General features: G+C 44.1%; 2 protein-coding genes across 5 annotated transcripts in view; one reads left to right on the forward strand and one right to left on the reverse strand.

Annotated features, from left to right (window-relative positions):
- Positions 1–20,003, reverse strand: part of SRGAP3 (SLIT-ROBO Rho GTPase activating protein 3) — a 218,864-nt gene that overhangs the window by 115,940 nt on the left and 82,921 nt on the right. The gene's annotated exons all lie outside the window — the stretch shown is intronic.
- THUMPD3 (THUMP domain 3 tRNA guanosine methyltransferase) overlaps positions 10,347–20,003 on the forward strand; it is a 188,941-nt gene continuing 179,284 nt past the window's right edge. Inside the window, exon 1 of the mRNA XM_081160011.1 lies at positions 10,347–10,352. Within this exon, the coding sequence (XP_081016137.1) occupies positions 10,351–10,352 (2 nt within the window). The 5' untranslated portion in view covers positions 10,347–10,350. The remainder of the gene's footprint in view (positions 10,353–20,003) is intronic.

Genomic DNA, 20,003 nt, shown 5'->3' on the forward strand with positions numbered 1-20,003 from the left:
AATACCCAGGGCGACCCACGTTATGGGAAGACAAGTTTCCTTACACTCCCCACTCACAATCACAACCTCACTGGCAGAGGGCACAGGAAGATTTTTCAGAACCCAGGTAATTAGGAATTGTATTTTTAGTTAATAGTCCATTTTTAGAGCAGTTTTAGGTTCACCAGATGTACAGAGTTCCATATACCCCTTCTCCTTCTCTTGCACATTTCCCTGTTGTTAACATCTTGCATTGGTGTGGTACATCTATTACAAACAATGGACAATACTGATACATATTATTAACTAAAGTCCATAGTTTACATTAGGGCTTACTCTTTTTGTTTTCCGGTCTACGGTTTGAACAAATGCATGACACATATCCATCATTATAGTTGCATACGGTGTATTTTCACTGCCCTAAAAATCTCCAGTGCTCCACCTATTCATCCTTCCCTTCCTCCTCTCCCCAGCCCCTGGCAACTACTCATCTTTCTACTCCATCTTTATAATTTTGCCTTTCCCAGAACATCATACAGTTGGAATCATACATTATATAGGCTTTTTAAGGTGGCTTCTTTTAGTTAGCAATAGCATTTAGGTTCCTCCATGTCTTTTTATGGCTTGATAGCTCCTTTATTTTTATCGCTGAATAATATTCCATTGTTTGGAATAATATTCAGCTTATCTATTCACCCATTGAAGGACATGTTGGTTGCTTCCAATTTGGGGCACTTATGAATATTTCGTGCAAGTTTTTGTGTGGACAGAAGTTTCCAACTCATTTGGACAAATACCTGTGTATTAATTAATAAACTACACTTAAGAGTAGTTTTAGGTTTACAGAAAAGAAGAGAATTTTATTTTTAGATAGGAAATACAGGAATTTAAAAAATTAGTACAAAATTCAGAAGGTAGAAAGGGTATAAAGTGAAAAGTCCTTCTCCCACCCCTGTCCACCAGCCCCCTAGTTCCCCTGTAGCAAGGCAACCCAATCATCAGGCTCATTTGCTTCCTTCCAGAAATAGTGGCATATTTCAAGTATATCATTTCTCCTCTTTTTATACGTATTATAGCATAGCATTCCTAGCGTTCTGTACCTTACCTTTTTAAGACTACATCGGGGAGATTAGCCCAGATCATTTCGTAAAGAACTTCCTCATTCCTTCTTACAGCACTATAGAATTCCACTGTAAAAAATCTTAACCAGTCCCCTTTTCTGAATGTTCTTTTATATAATCTTTTACTATCATCACACTGCTAGAACGAACAACCACATACAAGCTTCATTCCACACATGTGCAGGTATATCACCTGTGAAAAGGGGAAGTGCCAGGCCAAAAGGCACCTGCAGTAGGATTTTGAAGCTGCCAAACTGCCCTCTTCTGAAATGGTACCGATTTGACTCCCACCAGAAATTTATGAGAGTCACAGGGACTATTTAAAAGAAAGGCATGCTGGGATTTGCTTCAAAATAACCTTGGGTGGGGGACTGGGAGTGGTAGGGTTACAGGTAACAGAGTTGGCCTTAATCCTTGAACTTCAGTTGTAGTAATGAACACTGGAAAGGGCCTGCTATGCTATTCTCTCTACTTTTGTACCATCTGAAATTTTTCATAATAAAAAAGAGAAAAAAGAAAGGCAGACAAAGCCAGAAACCTGATACAAAGCCCGCGGCTCTGGTTAGCAGGTCTGACCAGTTAGGAATGCCAGTAATTGTCCCCAGAGGCCTCTGGCCCCAGCCTGCGGAAGGCTGTCCTGGGTTAGAAAGAGGGGCCAGAGTGTGACCAGAAGAGCAATTTTAAATGCAATTTCCCAGGCCCCACCCAATTCTAATTCTCGGACCCTGTCCTAAGAATGACGTAACTTTTCTGACAGCTCCTAAGATGGTGAGGCCCTGCTTTTGCAGTCCATATTCGTCCTGAAAATCAAGACTACGTGAGCGTTTGGTCCCTCATATATCCCCCTCAGTGTAGTTTCAGGAGCTAACGAGGAAGGCGAACTGTATGGTATGTTACAGCTGGCAGAGCCTCGTCACATCTGTGTACAATCCTGCCTGATGATCACCACATCCAGCGGGGCTGGGACTACTATCATTCCTAGTTTGCAGATGAAGCAATTGAGACTCAAGGAGGATGCAGTATATCAATTATACTGGTCTTGTCATAGTAATTTGCACAGGATCACCCAGAAAGTGGTGGATTCAGGGGCTCAAATCCAGAGTAAGGGGCAGACAGAAACGAAGGTTACCCAGTCTCCAAGTCAAGGTGCTTTCCCCGGGGATCCAATGTCCCACTCCACCTCCTATCTCCACCCTGCACTCCATCTGTCACCTTGGTGCCATTCTCACCGGTCCCAGCTTTCATTGTATATCCGTCCCAGTGCTACCTGGCCTTGACCTCAAGCCCTCCTGTGATGGAGGAAAACATCTGCTTGGTAACATAATGTAGCAGGCTCTGGGTTTACCTGCCCAGGGGGTTCAAATCCTGGTCCTACTTGTTTCCTCATTTCCCTGGGACTCAGTTTCCTCTGTAAAATGGCAGTGATAATAATCTATCTCATATTGTTATTGTAAGGATGACAAGTAATCATTCGATAAAGCTCTTAGCACAGCACTTCATCTATTTTTATATGCATATCTTTATTGATTTCAGAGAGAGGAAGGGAGAGGAAGAGAGAGATAAAAATATCAATGATGAGAGAGTCATTGATCCGCAGCCTCCTGCATGCCCCCCACTGGGGGTCGAGACCACAACCCAGGCATGTGCTCCGACTGGGAATCGAACCACGATCTCCTGGATCATCCATAGGTCGATGCTCAACTGTTGAGCCTCACTGGCGGGGCACTTCATCTATTTTAATACTGCACTGTCCAACACAGTGGCCACTAGCCAAATGTGGCTATTTAAATTGATTAAAAATTTTAAAATGCATTCCTAAATCACAGTTGCCTCATTTCAAGTGCTCAAAAGCACATGTGGCTAGTGGCTACTGTATTGCAGAATATTTCCATCACTGCAGAAATTTCTATTGGACAGCACTTGTATGAGAGGCTTAATAACATAGATTAGCTGTAATTATCATTTAGTTATTGCTTTTTGTGACCATTTTTCATCTTCTCAGGTGGAAAATAAGATCCTGAGAAGCAGAGATGACCCACCTGTTTTAGTACTAAGAATTCGTGCACAACCTCCCTGACAAAAGCAGCATAATGTAGTCTGTGAGGCCCTCAGAACAGCACAGTGATGCAGACTCGCTCTCATTGCCACCAGCCCAACACCCAGCATCCTGAAGGGGTTCCTGAAGGAGTCCATTGCTGCCCAGCTCCAGCCGTAGGGGACGGGAGTTGTGTAGCAGAGTGGATAGGCCCAGAGCCTAGACTCCAGCTGCTGACATGAGGTGAAGTATTACCTCTGCCAGGTCAAGTCTTAGTCAGGCAAGTCATTTTCTCTGACCTGTTTTCTCACCTGTGAAAGGCAGCTAAATATGCTCATCTTGCAGGGTGCTGCAAGGATCAGACTAACAATAATGCAAGTAATGTGCCAGGCACCTAGGAGACCCTCTGCAAACAGCCTCCACAGAGAGGTGGCACACACTCACAGGCTTTGGGGACAGCCAGCCTGGGCTTCAAACCTAGTTTTATCTGCTTTGTAGAAGTAGCGTCAGCTCTCTGAGTCTGTTTTCTCACCTATAAAATGGGGAATAATAATATCTTCCTGGTGGGTTTGTCAAGAGAGATGGTATGCTTACTAAGTAGCTGGCATAGTGCCTGGTGCAGAGTAGATAAGCAATAAATAGCAGGAACGAGCCATCACTGCTGCTGTAGCCACCCGGACTGAACATGTAGCCTGCTGGGTGTTGCCCAGGCCCCTCTCCTGTCCTCCCTCAACAACCCCGGAGGAGGGTTGACTTACTTGGGACCATCCCTACCCCTGGCCTCTGGCTGGATCCCCTCCTCCTTCCCTGCCCTCCAAGCAAGCCTGGGCCCACATTCCATTCTTTCTCTGGGACCTACACAAAAGGCTACGCATCCCCGCCTATTCTCCCAGCCTCCCGCATGTGAAGAGGTGGTTTGTGGTGGGGGCCCTGTGCCCCAGAGGGCTCCTGGACTCCACGCCTTAGAGGGCACCAGCTGCCGGGCCAGACATAGCCGCCACATGCTGTTTCCCCGGCAACCATTTCCCACCCAGTCATGCCAGTCACTGTCCCTGCTGCCTCCACACTGGGTGGAGTCAGCCTGGTAACTGGGAGTAAGCTCCTCTGTGCATTCTTTCTGCAGATGCCAGTGGTTCCTGGAGTCTTGTATGGTCTCCCCCATAAGGCTAAAGACCCCTACCAATGACATTGGTCTGTCTTTTATTAATCTTGACCAAGCCCATTCACATCCATCATTACTTCTCACCTCAGAAGAGGGCTGCAGAAAGGGGGTGGGTATCACACCATTATACAGATGGGGAAATTGAAGCCCAAGAGAAAAGAAAGGACATGCTTTAATCACGGGATTCCAACTCCAGCTGCCCTGACTCTGCCAGGCACTGCCCTGGTCTAGCTCTGATCCCATGGGCCAGAGGGAATAAGCCTCAGCATGAGACTGTTAAATGGGTGGCTGGTTGATGCAGTACCAAAAAAACAGACTTGCAGAGTTCAGAGCCTAGCCTTGAAGCTTGACCTTCAGCAAGTCAGTAACCTCTCTGGGCCTTGGCTTTCTCATCTGTAAAATGCAGGGAATAACAGCAGACATTTATGGCACTGCGTGTTTCCACAAACCGTCTCCTTGTTAAGCAGAGCTGTGAATATTATACTACAACCTTGAGAGGAGCTACACTGTTATCCCATTTTGCGGAGTCAGACACTGAGGCAGAGAGATGAAGTGACTTGCCTAATTTCACCTGAACATTAAGAAGTCTTTGGGCTCCAAATCTTGTTCCTCTTGCCAGGAATGGTCCCTATGCACTTGCCATATGTACTAGACCAAGTCAGCCAAGTTTTTACAATATGTCTTTAACCATCTCATTATTACTCAGAGCAGCAAAGACCAGGCTTAGCAAAGATAATCAAAGCACATCAACTCCTGAGGCTTCCTTAAAGGAGATTATAAGTGCTTCCAACTTTCTTAGGGGCTGGGGAAACACATATGCTGGGAAGAAGCTGGGTGAAATGATTGGCATTTCCCCTTCCACTCCTCACCACCACTCCCTCACCGCAAAAGAAAGCACAGTATATGGGCCCGTGTTTTGAAAAAATAAGACTGATTTAATAATGGTGATGACGATGCTACCTGTCAACCAGAAAAATCTTCCTCTAAGTAAGAGGAAATTATATTATTCCAAACACACTAGGAAATTAGCACTGGATATACATTTGTAGTTGAAGAAATGGGAGACAGGAGATTCCCACTTCCCACTATGGTCCAAAAGCAGAGACCCAGCTCCGCAGCCCCTTGAGCACCCCACCTGGATTGCTCAACCAGTTCCCTTGAGCAGAAAGAGAAAAGTAGAGTGGGTTGGTGAGAGGGTTTTCCCACAGCATCTGTGCCATGTCCAAGTAATAGCCATTCCCTCTCAAATAGGAGTCAGAGGTTCCCTTCCTGTCTTCCTGATGTTTGCTCAGATGCAAAGAAGGGTCAGAATAAGGCTATGCCTCCTCCTACCAGAAGCTCTGAGTTATAAAGGGCCATGATCAATTTCAACACGATATTAATATTCACGGCTTTGCTGCCCAATGGTCCCTGAAGGATCAGATGCATTTAAATGGGAAGAGATCAGGATTCATTAATGCTGAATTTCCAGCTGCGTCCTCTGACGGCAATGCTTTTTTTTATGTTTTCAATCCTACCATGCTCTGGAAACATCTAAGTGTTCCTCAAACTTTAGAGCCATTTTCATAATGAGTCCTCTCTAAAAACCATCTGTTCTATATTTATTTAATATACTTCTTTAAATCACCTTGCTTTTTATATCAGATGATTCATAGTATTGCCATCACTAGAAAAACCTTAATCACTCGCCATTAATGGAAGGTCACTGTAATAATAAATACAATGAACACAAAATAATGTTATTAAATTCTACCTAGATTCTGTAGCCTGAGATCTGCTTTCTTTTTGACAGACAGTTCTTTTCTAATATGGAGAGGGGCAAGAAATTCTTTTAAATGCCCAGTATCAGTGGCCCTGGGAAGACCATGGTTGGGTCACAGTAAGGTAACATCTCCTGTAGGGGTGATAACCTCACATATCCCTGGGGGTTAGGCAGGTACCAAAATGTGATTAGAGACCTGGAATAAAACAATTCGGAGAGCACAGATCTGACCAAATATATTCAAATTCACTCTTTAATGTTAATGCTGTATCTGCTAAACAATATATAAACCTCAAGCTTATGACTCCAGAAAACCCTCCTATCAAATGTCACTTTAGCTAGTGCCAGTCCTACTGGATTCAAACCCAGAGCAGGGAGGCCCCCACTCACTCTGCCTCAGCTGTCCCCACCTTGACCCCATTAACTTGAGCTGAAATGTCCAGCCCAGGCAAGACCTGCTAATCTTTATTGAGAAGTTGCCTCCGGCCATGTGTACATTCACCTGACAGTAACAGGATGCAGGATGAATTTCCTTGACCTTCTGATGAGAATGCCACATGAAAGAATATCCAAGGCCACAGTGAGGCCCAAATATTTTATGCACATTGCAACTACTGCTCAGAAGGCCTGCCACGGGATAGAAAGGCACTACCTCAGGCAAAGTGATTTATTTTTCTGAAAGCCATGTGAGTTATTGCCCATTACCTCATCCCGGCAAATTTGCAAATTATTGCCAACTGATTTTGGAAAGGAAAGAAGGGGAAACAAAAAGGGTCTGATTTCAGGGTGTGTGTGTGTGTGTGTTTAAATTTTCAAGGTCAGTGAGTGGCGCCTGGTTATTTGAAATAGTTTTGTTTTTACAGTGCACGTCAAGCAAGTCCTTATAATTACGGTTATGAATTCTGTTGTCAATAGGTGAACCTTCAAGAGACACTCTTCAGGGGACCCTCCATGCCTTTGAAACAGACTAGGTGCAGCAAGACATAAGAAAAAGAATCCAGAGAAGTACCTTCTCAAATGCTGCATCCAGCAAACTTTTAGGAAAAGCCTCAAAAAACAAAAAAACACAAAATCGTTACAGTTGCCTAATGTCTTAGTAAAGGGTTACAAGCCTATGTGCCCATAATGTATGTGCTATGGTCTGGTAACTATTTCATACTCAAACACTGACTTGGTAAAAAAAAGTTCTAGGTTCATCCCAGCTCTGCTTCAAGGCATTAACCTCATCTGTAACCTGGGATTAAAGATACCTACCTAAGAATTGTGGTAAAATCTAATTAGGAAATACATACATCTATGAAAGAGTTCTATAAACGGTAAACCATTTTACAAATGGGTGTGATTCTTTGTTGTGGTATAATTATTATCCATCACCTACAAATTAGTACAAAGTGTTGCTTGCACATCGCTGACTGCAACAGTGACAAAAAATTAACCAAAGAGGAAAAGATTGCACCTCCCTTAGCAGACCCAACAGGTCTCCCAGTGTGGTAGCGAATTTTAAAGCTCAGGCTGGAATCCAATCATTCACAGTTGGGTCCAGAGTGAGCACTTACTACCCCAGTATAAATCTACTTGTCCGTTTAACTTAATATGGGACTCTCTGCCAAGCTCATATTTCATGTCTTGGGTCCTATTACCAAAGAGGAAAAAAACCCTCATGTTTATTATCTTGCCACTGGCAGCATAGTGTAGTAGTGGGGGGGGGGGTGTTTCTGTGCCCTGCTCAGGCAATAATTCTTTTATATATATTTTTATTGACTTTATTGGGTTCACGAGGCTTGGAGCAAATAGCTTCACTACTCTTGGTTAGTCGGTCAGTGGATTGCTGTTGTTGTCCTACTGTGAACTGAGCTCTGGGCCTCAAATTCTGCAGAAAGTGGGGTTGTGGGATTAAGGTCTGTTTCAGCATTAAGAGGTTATTGGATGACAACCAAGTGGGCAATTTCTTAGTCTAACATACTTCTGTGCCCTGTCTGGACATAAATCAGGTTATATGCTCAACAGTCCCATGGGAATCACCTCCCAGCCAAGGTGCCCACCACCTGCGCCAACTGCATGAAAATGAACTCCAGCCCCTAACCCTTCCCCTTCCTCTACCCTTGGCCTCCAATAATTTTTCCCTAACACGAAGGTGAGTTGTCGGTGCAGTCTGCTCTGGCAAGAACACAACAATAACAGATTCTAACATCTGAAGCACTGCCTGGTCCCATCTTTTCAACTCTCTTACACTCTCCCTCCTTCATGAAGGAGGTTGCTGTGGGTCAGCTTATGGGGAAAATGAATGAATAAAATGCCATCTAATTTTGCATTCCAGTTTCCAGGACCAGGCATTTAGGATCCTGAAAGTAGTTCATAGTAAGGAATATAAAAATACTAAAAGGAATGTAGCTGATGTCAGCAATGCTGATTCCTTTTCAGTGTCTGTCTTTTCAAAGGGCGAGGAGCTATGGGCAAAACTACAATCATCTTGAGGCTGAATCTCCCGCTTCCCATAGGAAAGGGGCATAATGGACCTATAAGCACCATTAGGGAGAGTGGTGGTCTGGATCGGGTCCTAATTTCAGAAATTCTAGGAATCTTAGTGATCATCAAAGCCAGCATTTATCCCAGGGAGTTTCACAGACCCCTGAGCCCATGAGATGTTCCCATTTCTACCCTGAAACTTGCCTCCCCGCCACCGAATATTCCTTATGTGAGGAAATGGCACCTCTACTCCCCTACTTGCTTGACACAGAAACTGGCCATTGCCTTACCTCTCTCCCTTACCTCCACACCTCCATCCCATCCATCACCAAGTCCTTTCCATTCTCCTGCCCCAGCATTTCTAGATGCATCCATTTCTCTTCATGTCCACTACCATCACCCTAGCGAAGGTCCCCATCATCTCTGACCTGGACAACTGCAACAGCCTCCTAAACCAGTACCCACATCACTTTTGGCCCCCCTTCCAATATTTTCAAATCAATCTTTCTTTGGAAACTAAAAATCTAATTCATGCCACCAACAACAAGTCCCTATCCTCCCCACTCTGAACCTCCAGTTTAAAATCCTTTGGTGGATTGTCATTCCTTTTAGTATAAAGGCCAAAATATTAACATGCTTTTAGGATAATAGACCAAGCCTTAATGTGACCTACAAGACTCTACATGATGTGGTCTCTTAATGCCTCCATGGTCTTATCTGCCCCCTGCTTATTATTGCTCAGCCCCACCCCCACCCCAGTCTTTTCTCTGGTGCTTGAACATATCAAGTTCTTTCCTGCCTCAGGGCCTTTGCACTTGCTATTCTTTTACTTGAAATGCCCTTCTCTTCTCTCTACTCTCCCTCCTATCCCATCTGACTCCTATTTACCTTTAGGTATTGGATTTAGAGAAACTGAATGACTACCTCTCGGTGTTGGTAAGGGCATTAAATGAGATAATGCATGTCAAGTGCTTGGCACAGTGCCTGAGTAGTCAATAAATGTCACATGAGGTGCAGCTCAGCGTCCTGCTCTAGCTGTGGCTGGTGGGATAAAGGCAGTGATGTGCTGGTGCTGTCACAACACAAGTAGCTCCTAGCCTAAAATGAGATTAGAGGAGTAAGGCAGACAAGCCAGCATTGATTTGTATAACCGATTTCATGAGCCTATAAAAGGAAGTCAATCTGGGAGAAGAGGTAGCTTCAAAGTAAAATATGAGTGTTACACTTACCCTCACCTGGTAAACTCCTACTCATACATTAAGGCCCAATTCAGATGTGCCATGGGAGACACCATGAGATTTTGTGACAAAGCTTGGCAAAGTGGAAAAGAAGGGTTTCTTCCACACTTTGGCTTAGAACACTGATGGCTCTGGGGCAATGCAGACCAGAGGGACACAGTGGCACCTGGAAGGATGCAGCTTAAAGAGCACCAGGACCAGGTGCTGGAACAGAAGCAGTAACCCCATGAGGGTGCCCCCAGCAGGGGCAAGGAGACAATGCTTCACTTATAGGTGTCTGGCAGGAAGCAGACATTAACCACTGCACAAGCAGACTTGTTCAGGGCACACAGGTGATACCTTCTGGAAGTTGGCCCTTGCTGGGCCCCCGACTGTATTTCCCCTTCCATAGAGGATATGAACATGGGTAGGCACCAAAGAAGTGGGGTGAGGGATCAAGGGTTGATCCCTTAAGTCAGACTCAAAACCCACCTGTGCACGGCAATTTCACACACCAGATCTCACCTAACGCAGACCACAAACCTAGAGGAGCTTGTGGGTGAGAAAACAGGCTCAGTTGATGAGCTCCCCAAGGCCACGCTGCTGGCATGTCCTGCAGCCACAACCCGAGCCAGGACTGTGTGAGCCCAATAAGGCTTGTTCCCCATGAATCTCAGCCTCCTTGACTTGTCGCTCACCAGTGAGCCAGAGTCCCCAATTCTGGGGACAGAATCATTAGCCAGATAAACCCTCCCCGGGAAGATTCCAGGCAGTGATTCATGAGAGAAAGGAAAGAACAACGTACTGTCAGCGAGAAGCATTCGAGCACTTCCTTCTACAATTTGGGAATTGGACGCACTCTGAGCCAGGTGTTTCCACACAGCCAGCCAGAGTGAAGGCCTCAGGAGAGATGTGTAGCCTCAGAGAGAAAGGAATGCAGCCTGCACTTGAGCCACAAAAACAGACGACAAAGTGCAAGCCAGTGTCTGCGCAGGCTCAGATGGGAGCCCAGACCCTGAGAATTTATTACCATTCTCTGGCCTCTCTTTCCCACCCTGCAGATCTAACTTTCAAACCAAGTGCCTACTGTGTGTCCAGCACTGTGCCAGGCACTGGGGACACAATGGTGAGCAAGACAGACCCTTCCCTGCCTACATGGAGTGTGCAGACCAGGAGGAAGATGAACAACTGAGGTGAACACTGGGGTAGGCATAGGGCAAGTACAGGGTGCAGTGGGGGGACAGGGCAGATGAAACTGACTGAGATGAGGGTAGGTGATAGGCAGTCAGGAGGGCATCCTGGAAGCAATGACATCTAAGTGGAAATTTAAAGGCTGAAGTGGAGCCTGCGGGGTTAGGAAAGTGGTGTCAGGGAGAATATTCCCAGCAGAAACCACGGCCTGGCAAAGACCTGATGAGGTAGGGAACTGGCTGGCTGGAGGCCAGAAGTAAGAAGGTGGGATAGGAAAAGTGAGTCCAGAGAAGCTAGCACCATGAGGATCCAATCATCACCCCAGGTACTTTTTCCATATTTCTTTTCAAAGCCAAGTGAATCCAGAAGAGGAAATAGGAACCCTTTCCATGCCCAGCTGGAGAAATGAAGGCAAAGGCCACAAAACATTTCCAGTGCACACTCAGATGGAGCAGTGCCTGGGGACAGCTTTCTGGGGGCAGCAGGAGGAGTTCTTACATTTCAACTGTAAAGGACATTTGCTACCTACCATAGGACCTGAGTCAGGAAATGAAAGCTTACCACTGGAATCTACAACACTGGCTAAAACAGCCAACTGGAGGTGGGGAAAGTACAAGTGTGGGCAAAAGTCGGTTTACAGCTGCGACTATGCGAAACAGAGTTTACTCTTGTATTATTACTTATTTATTCATTATTGTATTATTTATTATTATTATTATTAACCTACTTCTGCCTAACCCTGTATGCCTCACCTCTATGGAGACAAAAAGGAAAGAGAAAATCCCAAGGGAGGCTATATGTTAGTGGCACTCACTCATTCCATTCACTTGTTCAGCCAGCAAGCACTCCCTAACTGGCCACATTCTGCAAGTCCCCAACCCCATACCATGGAATTTGAGGAGTTCAGATAAGGGCTAGATGGCCATATCTGGCTGAGTGAATCTGGCAAGACTTCTTCGAAGAAAGATGAGTCAAGGACTGAGGAAACTAGGGGAAAGGTCTTTTGGGGGAAGGAAATCGCTGAAAGGCATGGAGGAAGGAAGACTGGAACCTACCTGGGGACACATTCTGGATACTTGGATCAACAATATGGAAAAGGTGGAACGTCAGCTGGAAAGGCAAGTTGGAGCCAGATTAAAGAAGTCCTTAGAGGCCAAGAAAAGGAGGTTGAACTTTATCAAAAAGATAATATTGAGTCAAAGGATGTGACAACGGGAGTGCATTTCAGGAATATTAATCTAGCTGACTAATGAAATGGGTCGGAAAGGAGAGACTGAAGCCAAGAGGAGCAATTAAGAAGATCCTGCCAGAACTGGTCGGAGAAGAGGAGACAGATGTGAGAAACAGACTCCAAATGACTTGACAATTGGCTGGATGGAAAGAGCAGAGCCGCGGGTCATCCCCAGATTCCACATCTGTGAGGGTCACTGTGAAGTCCACTGCAGTAGGAAAGGAGGGGGTGGCTGTCAGACATGGTCAGGTGGAACTGTCTGAGGGGCATCAGCAAGGAGAGCAAAGGTAAGAAAAGTATTGCTGTTCTTGAAAGACAGGACAGGTTTGGAAGGAGAAGGAAGCAATGGGATGGGGGCAGTTGAAAGGAAACTAAGCTGCGAGAGAGAAGATAATGACAGAACCAGGTTCTAAGAGGAGCCCTTCCCATGCCTTCCCCCACATCTTCACATGTGCCCTAAGAAAATGCTGTTTCTAGACCCCTCCACCTCTGCCTTGATCAGGTCGTATTGATTTCTTCACAGCTAATCTCCCCGAACAGAATGTGCTCTCTGAGGACAGGGACCCGTTGTCTGCTGGATTTGTTGCAGTATCCCCCATATCCCAAATACTAACTGGCCCTCCAGAGGTGCTAAGTAAATCCATGTTAAGTGTCCCACAGACATATCTTTACAGTTCCGGACCTGGCCACAACCCCTGGAAAATGAAGGTACAACATGATCCCCCTCCCACCCCGAGAAACTCAACTGAATGAACAGTGATCCAAGTTGGAGGTAGAGAGAGGATGTCCACTCATAGACTGGTCAAAGCCAGCCAGTCTCTCTGTCTCTCTGTCTCTCTGTGTGTCTCTCTCAGACATTTGAACTAAGACACAATGGTTAAGGTCAGTGGTGATGGGCACTGGAGACTTAAAGCCATGCAGACTCTGGGCTGGTAGCCATCTTGGGCTATTTGCAAAGTGAGCAGGTGGAGGAAGCTGGTGTTTAGGAGAATGGAGCAGAGAGAAGCAAAGACAAATCCCACACAACCTCTGAGAGGTGAGCAGAGTGGCGTCTATTCCTAACCCCCCAGTTCTAACCCTGGCAGGACTGGCTTAACTTTGTTCTCAGTCCCTGGGCATTGTGGAGGTACAGGGAAGAGCCACTAGATTTCCCTTCAGGAGGGAAGGCCTCATTCCCCCGGCTCTGGAAGTGCTGCTGGAAGACTATCCTCTATGAAGACTAAAGAAAACTGCCTCGACCTGGGTCATGCTGCCTTCCAGAGGTGGTCCACAGCCATGATTGCCCAGCATGGGGGCCAAAAGGCCGGGACCCTTGCTCCAACTCAGGACAACTCTGAAGAACCTCCCCAAGTTCCAGAATGTCCCACGGAGTCAGCTGACCCTTCACTGGGACTGCATCAGAGCTCAACTGCTCCTTCGGCCCAATACCACTGCCTCTGCCTCGCTTCCACAGGCCTTGATTCCAATGTAACTCCCCAATAATGCCCCGCAACCTAAACTCCATCTTAGCACTTATTTCCCAAGAAACCCTACCTGAGACAGCCATAACGTTATCTATTAAATCCTTACAATAAACTTTTTATATATCAGCCAGCCTGAGAGAGTCTTGACTAGACTGATGGTACCCATTTTTTAAAAATCCATTTCAAGAAAAAGGGACATTTGTAATATTTTAAACAAAAATAAACACAAAATAAAAAATTAATTAATTAATTAATTAATAAAAATCCATTTCAATTGTGGTGACTCCTTTTTCTATATTTCCAAGAGCACATACCATGATGTTTTGCAAACAATGGCAATAAGGATAATAATAGGTAACATTTATTGAATAAATATGATGTGCCAGGCATTGTTCTAAGTATTTCACAAAGATCACCTAATTCTTACAGCATCCCTGTGAGGCAGATACTATTATCCCCATTTTGCAGATTTAAAAAGAAAACAACTGAGGCACACTTTCGCATAGCCTCACAATTAAGCAGGGGTAAAGTCAATATGAACAATATGAACACCCAGAACCTGTGTCCTTAACTACATTCAACCCTGCCTCCTGCATCACTCAATTACAGTGTCAAAGAAAGAGTCAATGATTTTGAGCTAGATGGGTCCTATAAATTATCTAGGTCAGTCATATTATTTTACTGAGGCCCAAACGGATGACTTTTTTATGCTCAAGGTCATACTGTCCAGTTGCAATATATGAGCATTTAACTTTTACAAAATCAAAATATATATGTGGCAAAAAAAAAAAAAAGTGATAAAAACCATTTAAATAATATAACTTTCTCCACAATAAATTATCTTCTTATATGTATGCTTTACTATATACCTTATACATATATAAATATTACTGCATAATGGTATATACTCTCCACCATGTACATTATTTTTGAGGAGAAATTTCAAGGACTGGCATGCTGACTTGGGGATCTAAACCCCTGTGAGACAAGTTCTGCCTCTGAAGGAGCTGACAGCAGGGAGAGAACTGGAATCTGGGTCAACTCCTGATCCAGCTTCCCTCCACTTCTTCCACCTATGTTGCCTCCATTTGTTTATCTGGTTTTATTTCAAAGAAACCAAGCTGATTCAGAGCACTGCAACAGTGCCCTTTAGAAAAATTCAAGCTATTGAGAAATCCATGTGAATTGCCACACTGCAGCCATGCTCTCGAGATCGCTGTTTCTAATTAAAGGACTGGCTGACACATTACGTAGCTCCTTGGGAAGCATACCATCACACCACACATTCCCCCAGATGTCCCTGGATTTCTCCTTCTTGCCTTTTTCATTGGCATTCTCACCCTCATCACCAAGTAGTGTTCATTTATTCACCACCGCCATCCCTGGGGAATGATGTAAGACACTAAACAATGTGATTCAAAATAGACCAGCTTTCAGATTTTAAGGAGGACACAAGGATACAGGACAATATCCAAACATCTCTGGCTCCAACCAACCACACCTCCTCCTTCCAAAGCCACTCCCATCAAATTCCTTATTTCCTGAGCCGCTCCAAATGCTTTCCTATTCTAGGTCTCAAGTGTCTCCTCCAGTTACATAAATTCCATCCTTCCTTCAATTCCCAGTCCAAGTATCACCTCCTCTAAGAAGACTTCCCTGCTCCTGTGATAGAAACCAGAGGGCCAAAGGGACATTTAAGTACAGCCTATGCCTGAAGTCATCAGCTACAGGCTGAATAGCTGGCGAAAGTTTTATTTGATCTACAAAATGTTGAAGAGCCTGTATTGAAGAGCCTGGCATGCTAAAAATTTCTGGATTTGTTGCAAACCCTTAAAATCAAGAGATTTCACATAAAATTCTGGCTTTGTGGCTTGTCTTGAAAGATCAGTGCTGGAAACACTGGGCTTACTTCGTATATGGCAACAATCAGATGAAAAGTAGAAACTGCCCTCTCTGCACTTTTTTTTTCTTCTCCACAAAAGTTCTGGTTTTACTTATTTTTTTAAAAAACAATCAATGGTTATGTAAATTTGCAACCAACATATTTCACCAATTGTTAGGCTCGGTCTTTTGTTTTTTTCATCTTTTCATCTTGATACTCACTTTTCTTCAGGATAAAGTTCATCCTTTCGTATTTCTTTCAGCAAGGGTCGGTATGTACTAAATTTTCTTCTTTTTGTATATTCGGTGCCTTTATACCATCCTTGCTCTTAAGAGCTAGTTTGGCTGGTATAGACTTCTTGGCTGACAATTATTCCTCCTCAGCACTTTCAAGGTACTTCTTCATTGTCTCTGGCAGCTGCTGTTGCTGATGAGAAGTTTGTCGTCAGGCTAGTTGTTCCTTGGTAGGTAATTTGTCTTTTCTCTGTGGAGCTTTTAACAGTTTGTCTATGTCCTAAGAATATGTCTAAGTGTGGATTTATTTTTATTTGTCACTCATGGTACTTTATTCAATCCCAGAACTCATGTCTCTTCAGTTACGGGAAAAGGTGCATTCACTCACTATCTTATCAAATATTGCTTCTTGTCCATTCCCTCTATTTTCTTCTGGAACTCTGACATACACTGGAATCCTTTTATTTATTCTTGATGTTTCTTCACTGCTCTTCCATATTTTAAATGTATCACTTTGGGTTGGGTGTCTGATGGACTCCACAGTACTGACCTTTAATTCACAAATTCTTTCTTCAGTTATGTCTAGTATTGAGTCTATCCTTTCTACTGAGGTTCTGTTAAGAAATTCAAAACGATATTTTTCCTGATTTCTAATTGTTGCTTTTAATATGCCTGTGTTCTTGTTTCATTTCTGCTTACTTTTTATTCCATTATTTCTTATTCTTTCTTACAAATTCTACTCCTTTCTTCAGCCCTTTGAGGATCCTCATCTTTTGCTCTTATTTCTTGTAGTCTAAAGTAAATTCATCTTCTTGTTGATGGTACTGGCTATTTCCTCCCTCCCTTCCTTCCTCCCTCCCCTCTTTTTTTCCTCCCTCCCTCCCTCCCTCCCTCCCTCCCTCCCTCCCTCCCTTCCTTTGCCTTAGCAATAGTTTTCCTCCAAAGTGCTTTAGAATTTGGAGTTGCAGGCTCATCTTGAGTGGGAGGTTTGTACTGTGTTGTTGCATATTCTCTCTCTCTCTTCTTCCGTCTCTCTTCCTAAAACCTCTCCCCACCGTGAGTTCTGCAGTTGGCTTTTCTTGGCCCAGCAGAGTCCCTAGTGTAGAACCAGGCCCCAGTAGCAGAGCTTAATTAACATAGTTATACTGGGGGACATTTTGAGTCTTTCTACTGAGTTGCTGGGTGACTTACCAGGTACCGTCTGCAATGACATGTTGTTACAGCCCTTTTATTTGTCATAGCCTTAGGCAGCAATCAAGAGACACTTTTTGCCCTAGCTGGTGTGGCTCAGTTGGTTGGAGCATCATCCCATACACCAGAAGGTTGTGTTCAATTCCTGGTCAGGGCACATACGCAGGTTTCAGGTTCAATCCCCTGTAGGGCTTGTGCAGAAGGCAACCAGTGGATGTTTCTCTCACACAGATATTTCTTTCTCTTTCTCCCTCCCTTCCTCTCTCTAAGAGCAAGAAAAAAGAAAGAGAAGCTTTTTTCCAACCTTCTTTCCCAGGTGAAGGAATCCTACTCTAGCCCCAGATTTCAAGCAATAAACCTGGCTCTAGAACCCTGACCCTCACGGGGAACTTTAAGTACCCATTTCCCTCCACATAATGTATTGCAGGGCAAGCTGACACTTGATATTGTCACTAGAGCATTGAGGCTCCAGCCCAGGAGTGGAGAAGAACTCCACTGGCGATTGGGGAACAAGATCTATTAACATATTTCCCAGGGGCCTTTGACTAGTTCTGCAAAAATGATAATAGCAGGGAAAAACCTGGATGAGTATTTCAACAGACAGGAGGCAGCCAAGCATAACAGGAGATAGCACCTCAAAGGGGCATCGCCCCTATCCTTTATTTCCAAATAAATAAAAATATTTATCAGGACCCTACTCCAAATTCCCAAGCACCCTAGTTTTCTTAAATATTCCAAGTATGGATCCATGGATTTATCTGAATCTTTCAAGATGTTTATATTTCTAGGAGGTATATTTTTCTTGAGGATAAGCAATACCATATGTGCTACTTGGAAAAAACAACAATAACTGACACTTATTGAGTGTTCAGTATGCACTAGGTACCATCTAAGTACTTTACACACATTAGCACCTCTTAGCCTCAAAACAACCCATGAGGCAGATACTGTTATCCTCATTTTATGAGAGGGGAAACGGAAGTTTGGCCATTACACAGTGAGCCTTCTCTAAGTTACACTGGGGGACACTAGGAATTAAAGTAAGAGAATCAAAAGAGGAAAATGAAACCCAGGCAAAAGAGTTATACATCTATAGCTCACACATATGGAGTCATTTAAAATACACACTTCTAAGACAGGGGGGACAACTTCCTGTTACACAAGAAGTAACACAGGAAGTACAGTCAAGCCGCGGTTCCCAAACATCTCCCATCTCGAACAATTTGCTTCTCAACCTGACAACCTTTTCATGTTGATACGTGTGTGATCAGTCACACGTCTCTCAGAAGACAAAGGAGAGAATGCGGGAGTATGAGTCAGTTTACTGCTTAACCTCACATTGTCAACATCTCAGGAAATTGTGCTGTGAATATTTTTGCATTTTTTTGCTTTTGTTGCTGCTTATCATTATTAAATTTTTATTTTTTACTGTACATTTCATTTCCTTTTTGTTAAATTTTCATTTACATTTCATGTCCTTTTGTTTTTAAAGTGTTTATTTATAGATTAAATAGTACATTAGACATGTACTGCATATAAGAAAGGTTAAAACAGGGAATCATTTTGGGGCCTGGAATGGATTAACTCAATTTACATTATTTCTTGGTGGGGGGATGATTCGGTTTTTGAAAAGCCTTCCAGAACTAATTAAGTTCAAGAACCAAGGTTCTACTGTAATCCTCGAGGAGTATTTTTAGGCTTGAGGGAAGATTCTTCACAGGAAACTCAGATTCAGATTGCTCTAGCACCATTCAGTGAATAACAGTCATTATTTTCACCTAATCCTTTTGTTATCTCTACGGAAGTCCAACTAAAATAACTCTCTCAGGTATTTTCAAGAAGTAAGAAACCTGTCTGGACACCAGGGCTGTGTGAGTACAAAGTCATTTCCTAGCAGAAGTGACACCAGGTGGCCCACCCAGGATTCTGTCTGGCTCTCTTGTCTGCTCAAACCAGGAGGGCTCTTTATGAGACCCTCACAGAAGATAATGGCCTTTATAAAAAGTTGCGGGTGGGGAAGAATTCTAGTCAAATTGAAAGATTTTCTTAACCAGGTTCTCCTTGAGTTTTTGTTCCATGAGCCAGAGAAGGGCAGCACATCATTTCTGTAGCTCCTCTGTGAATGTGACTAGGACATCCAGGTTCCTATGTAAAGACAGTTCCACTGACAGTATTTGTAGAGTTTATTTCACAGTACTATTCCCTTAGGTTCACACAGCACTTTGCTTTTCGAACAATTATATTCACATGTGTGATTGAATTTATTCTCCCCAAAACCCCAGGAGGTAGGTATTAATTATCCTCATGTCCCTGATGAGGAATTAGCCCATGTCACCTGTCTAAGATTCCACAGAAGGAAGTAGCAAAGCTAGGGCTCAAATCACAAGCTGAAACCTTCCCTGTAGAGAATTTAAGGTGCTATTCTATCTCTTTGCACAGCAGGAAGAGACAGAATTGCAGACAGGCTTCCACAGTGGCCATGCTGTTTGGGTCTCATTTGCAGTGTAGGTTCTGAGTGCCTCCTAAGAAATTCAACACTAAAAATACCTTGAGAGCAGGTTCACCCTCACTCCAATCTGACACCAGTTCGGGCCCAAACAAGGACAAAGGGCACTAAAAAGCAAAGTATGTCTTCCCTGGACTCCAGCCCATGTTCTGAGCTCTGGTCCTAGGGCTATAACTAACTGTCTTTGCCTGCTCACCTAGATTCCCGGTGCTGACACCTGCCTACCCCAAGATTCGCCCTGCCAGATCCCTCCAGGCTGCTGGTGTCTTCCTGTCCTGGACTTCTCAAGCCATTTTTGGTGCTTGTCAATCTTTGTAGACCCTTATGATACCTCCTCAGCTGTTAATCCCTGCTAACTTCTACCCAATCCTTCTTCTTGGGGCCAGATGCTTCATAACATTCACCTCCTCTGGCAGGCTCTCCTGGCTTTACCACCCACCTCCTTCCTGTCTCTGCCACCAGTGCCATGGTAGGACACCATCATAGTATTCATTTGTCTTTTGTTCACTTAATAATCAATAAGGAAGGTGGGATACCCTGCTATGCACTGTGATGAGATATAAA

The sequence above is a fragment of the Miniopterus schreibersii genome (assembly GCF_964146895.1).
Source record: "Miniopterus schreibersii genome assembly, chromosome: 15".
Lineage (NCBI taxonomy): Eukaryota > Metazoa > Chordata > Mammalia > Chiroptera > Miniopteridae > Miniopterus > Miniopterus schreibersii.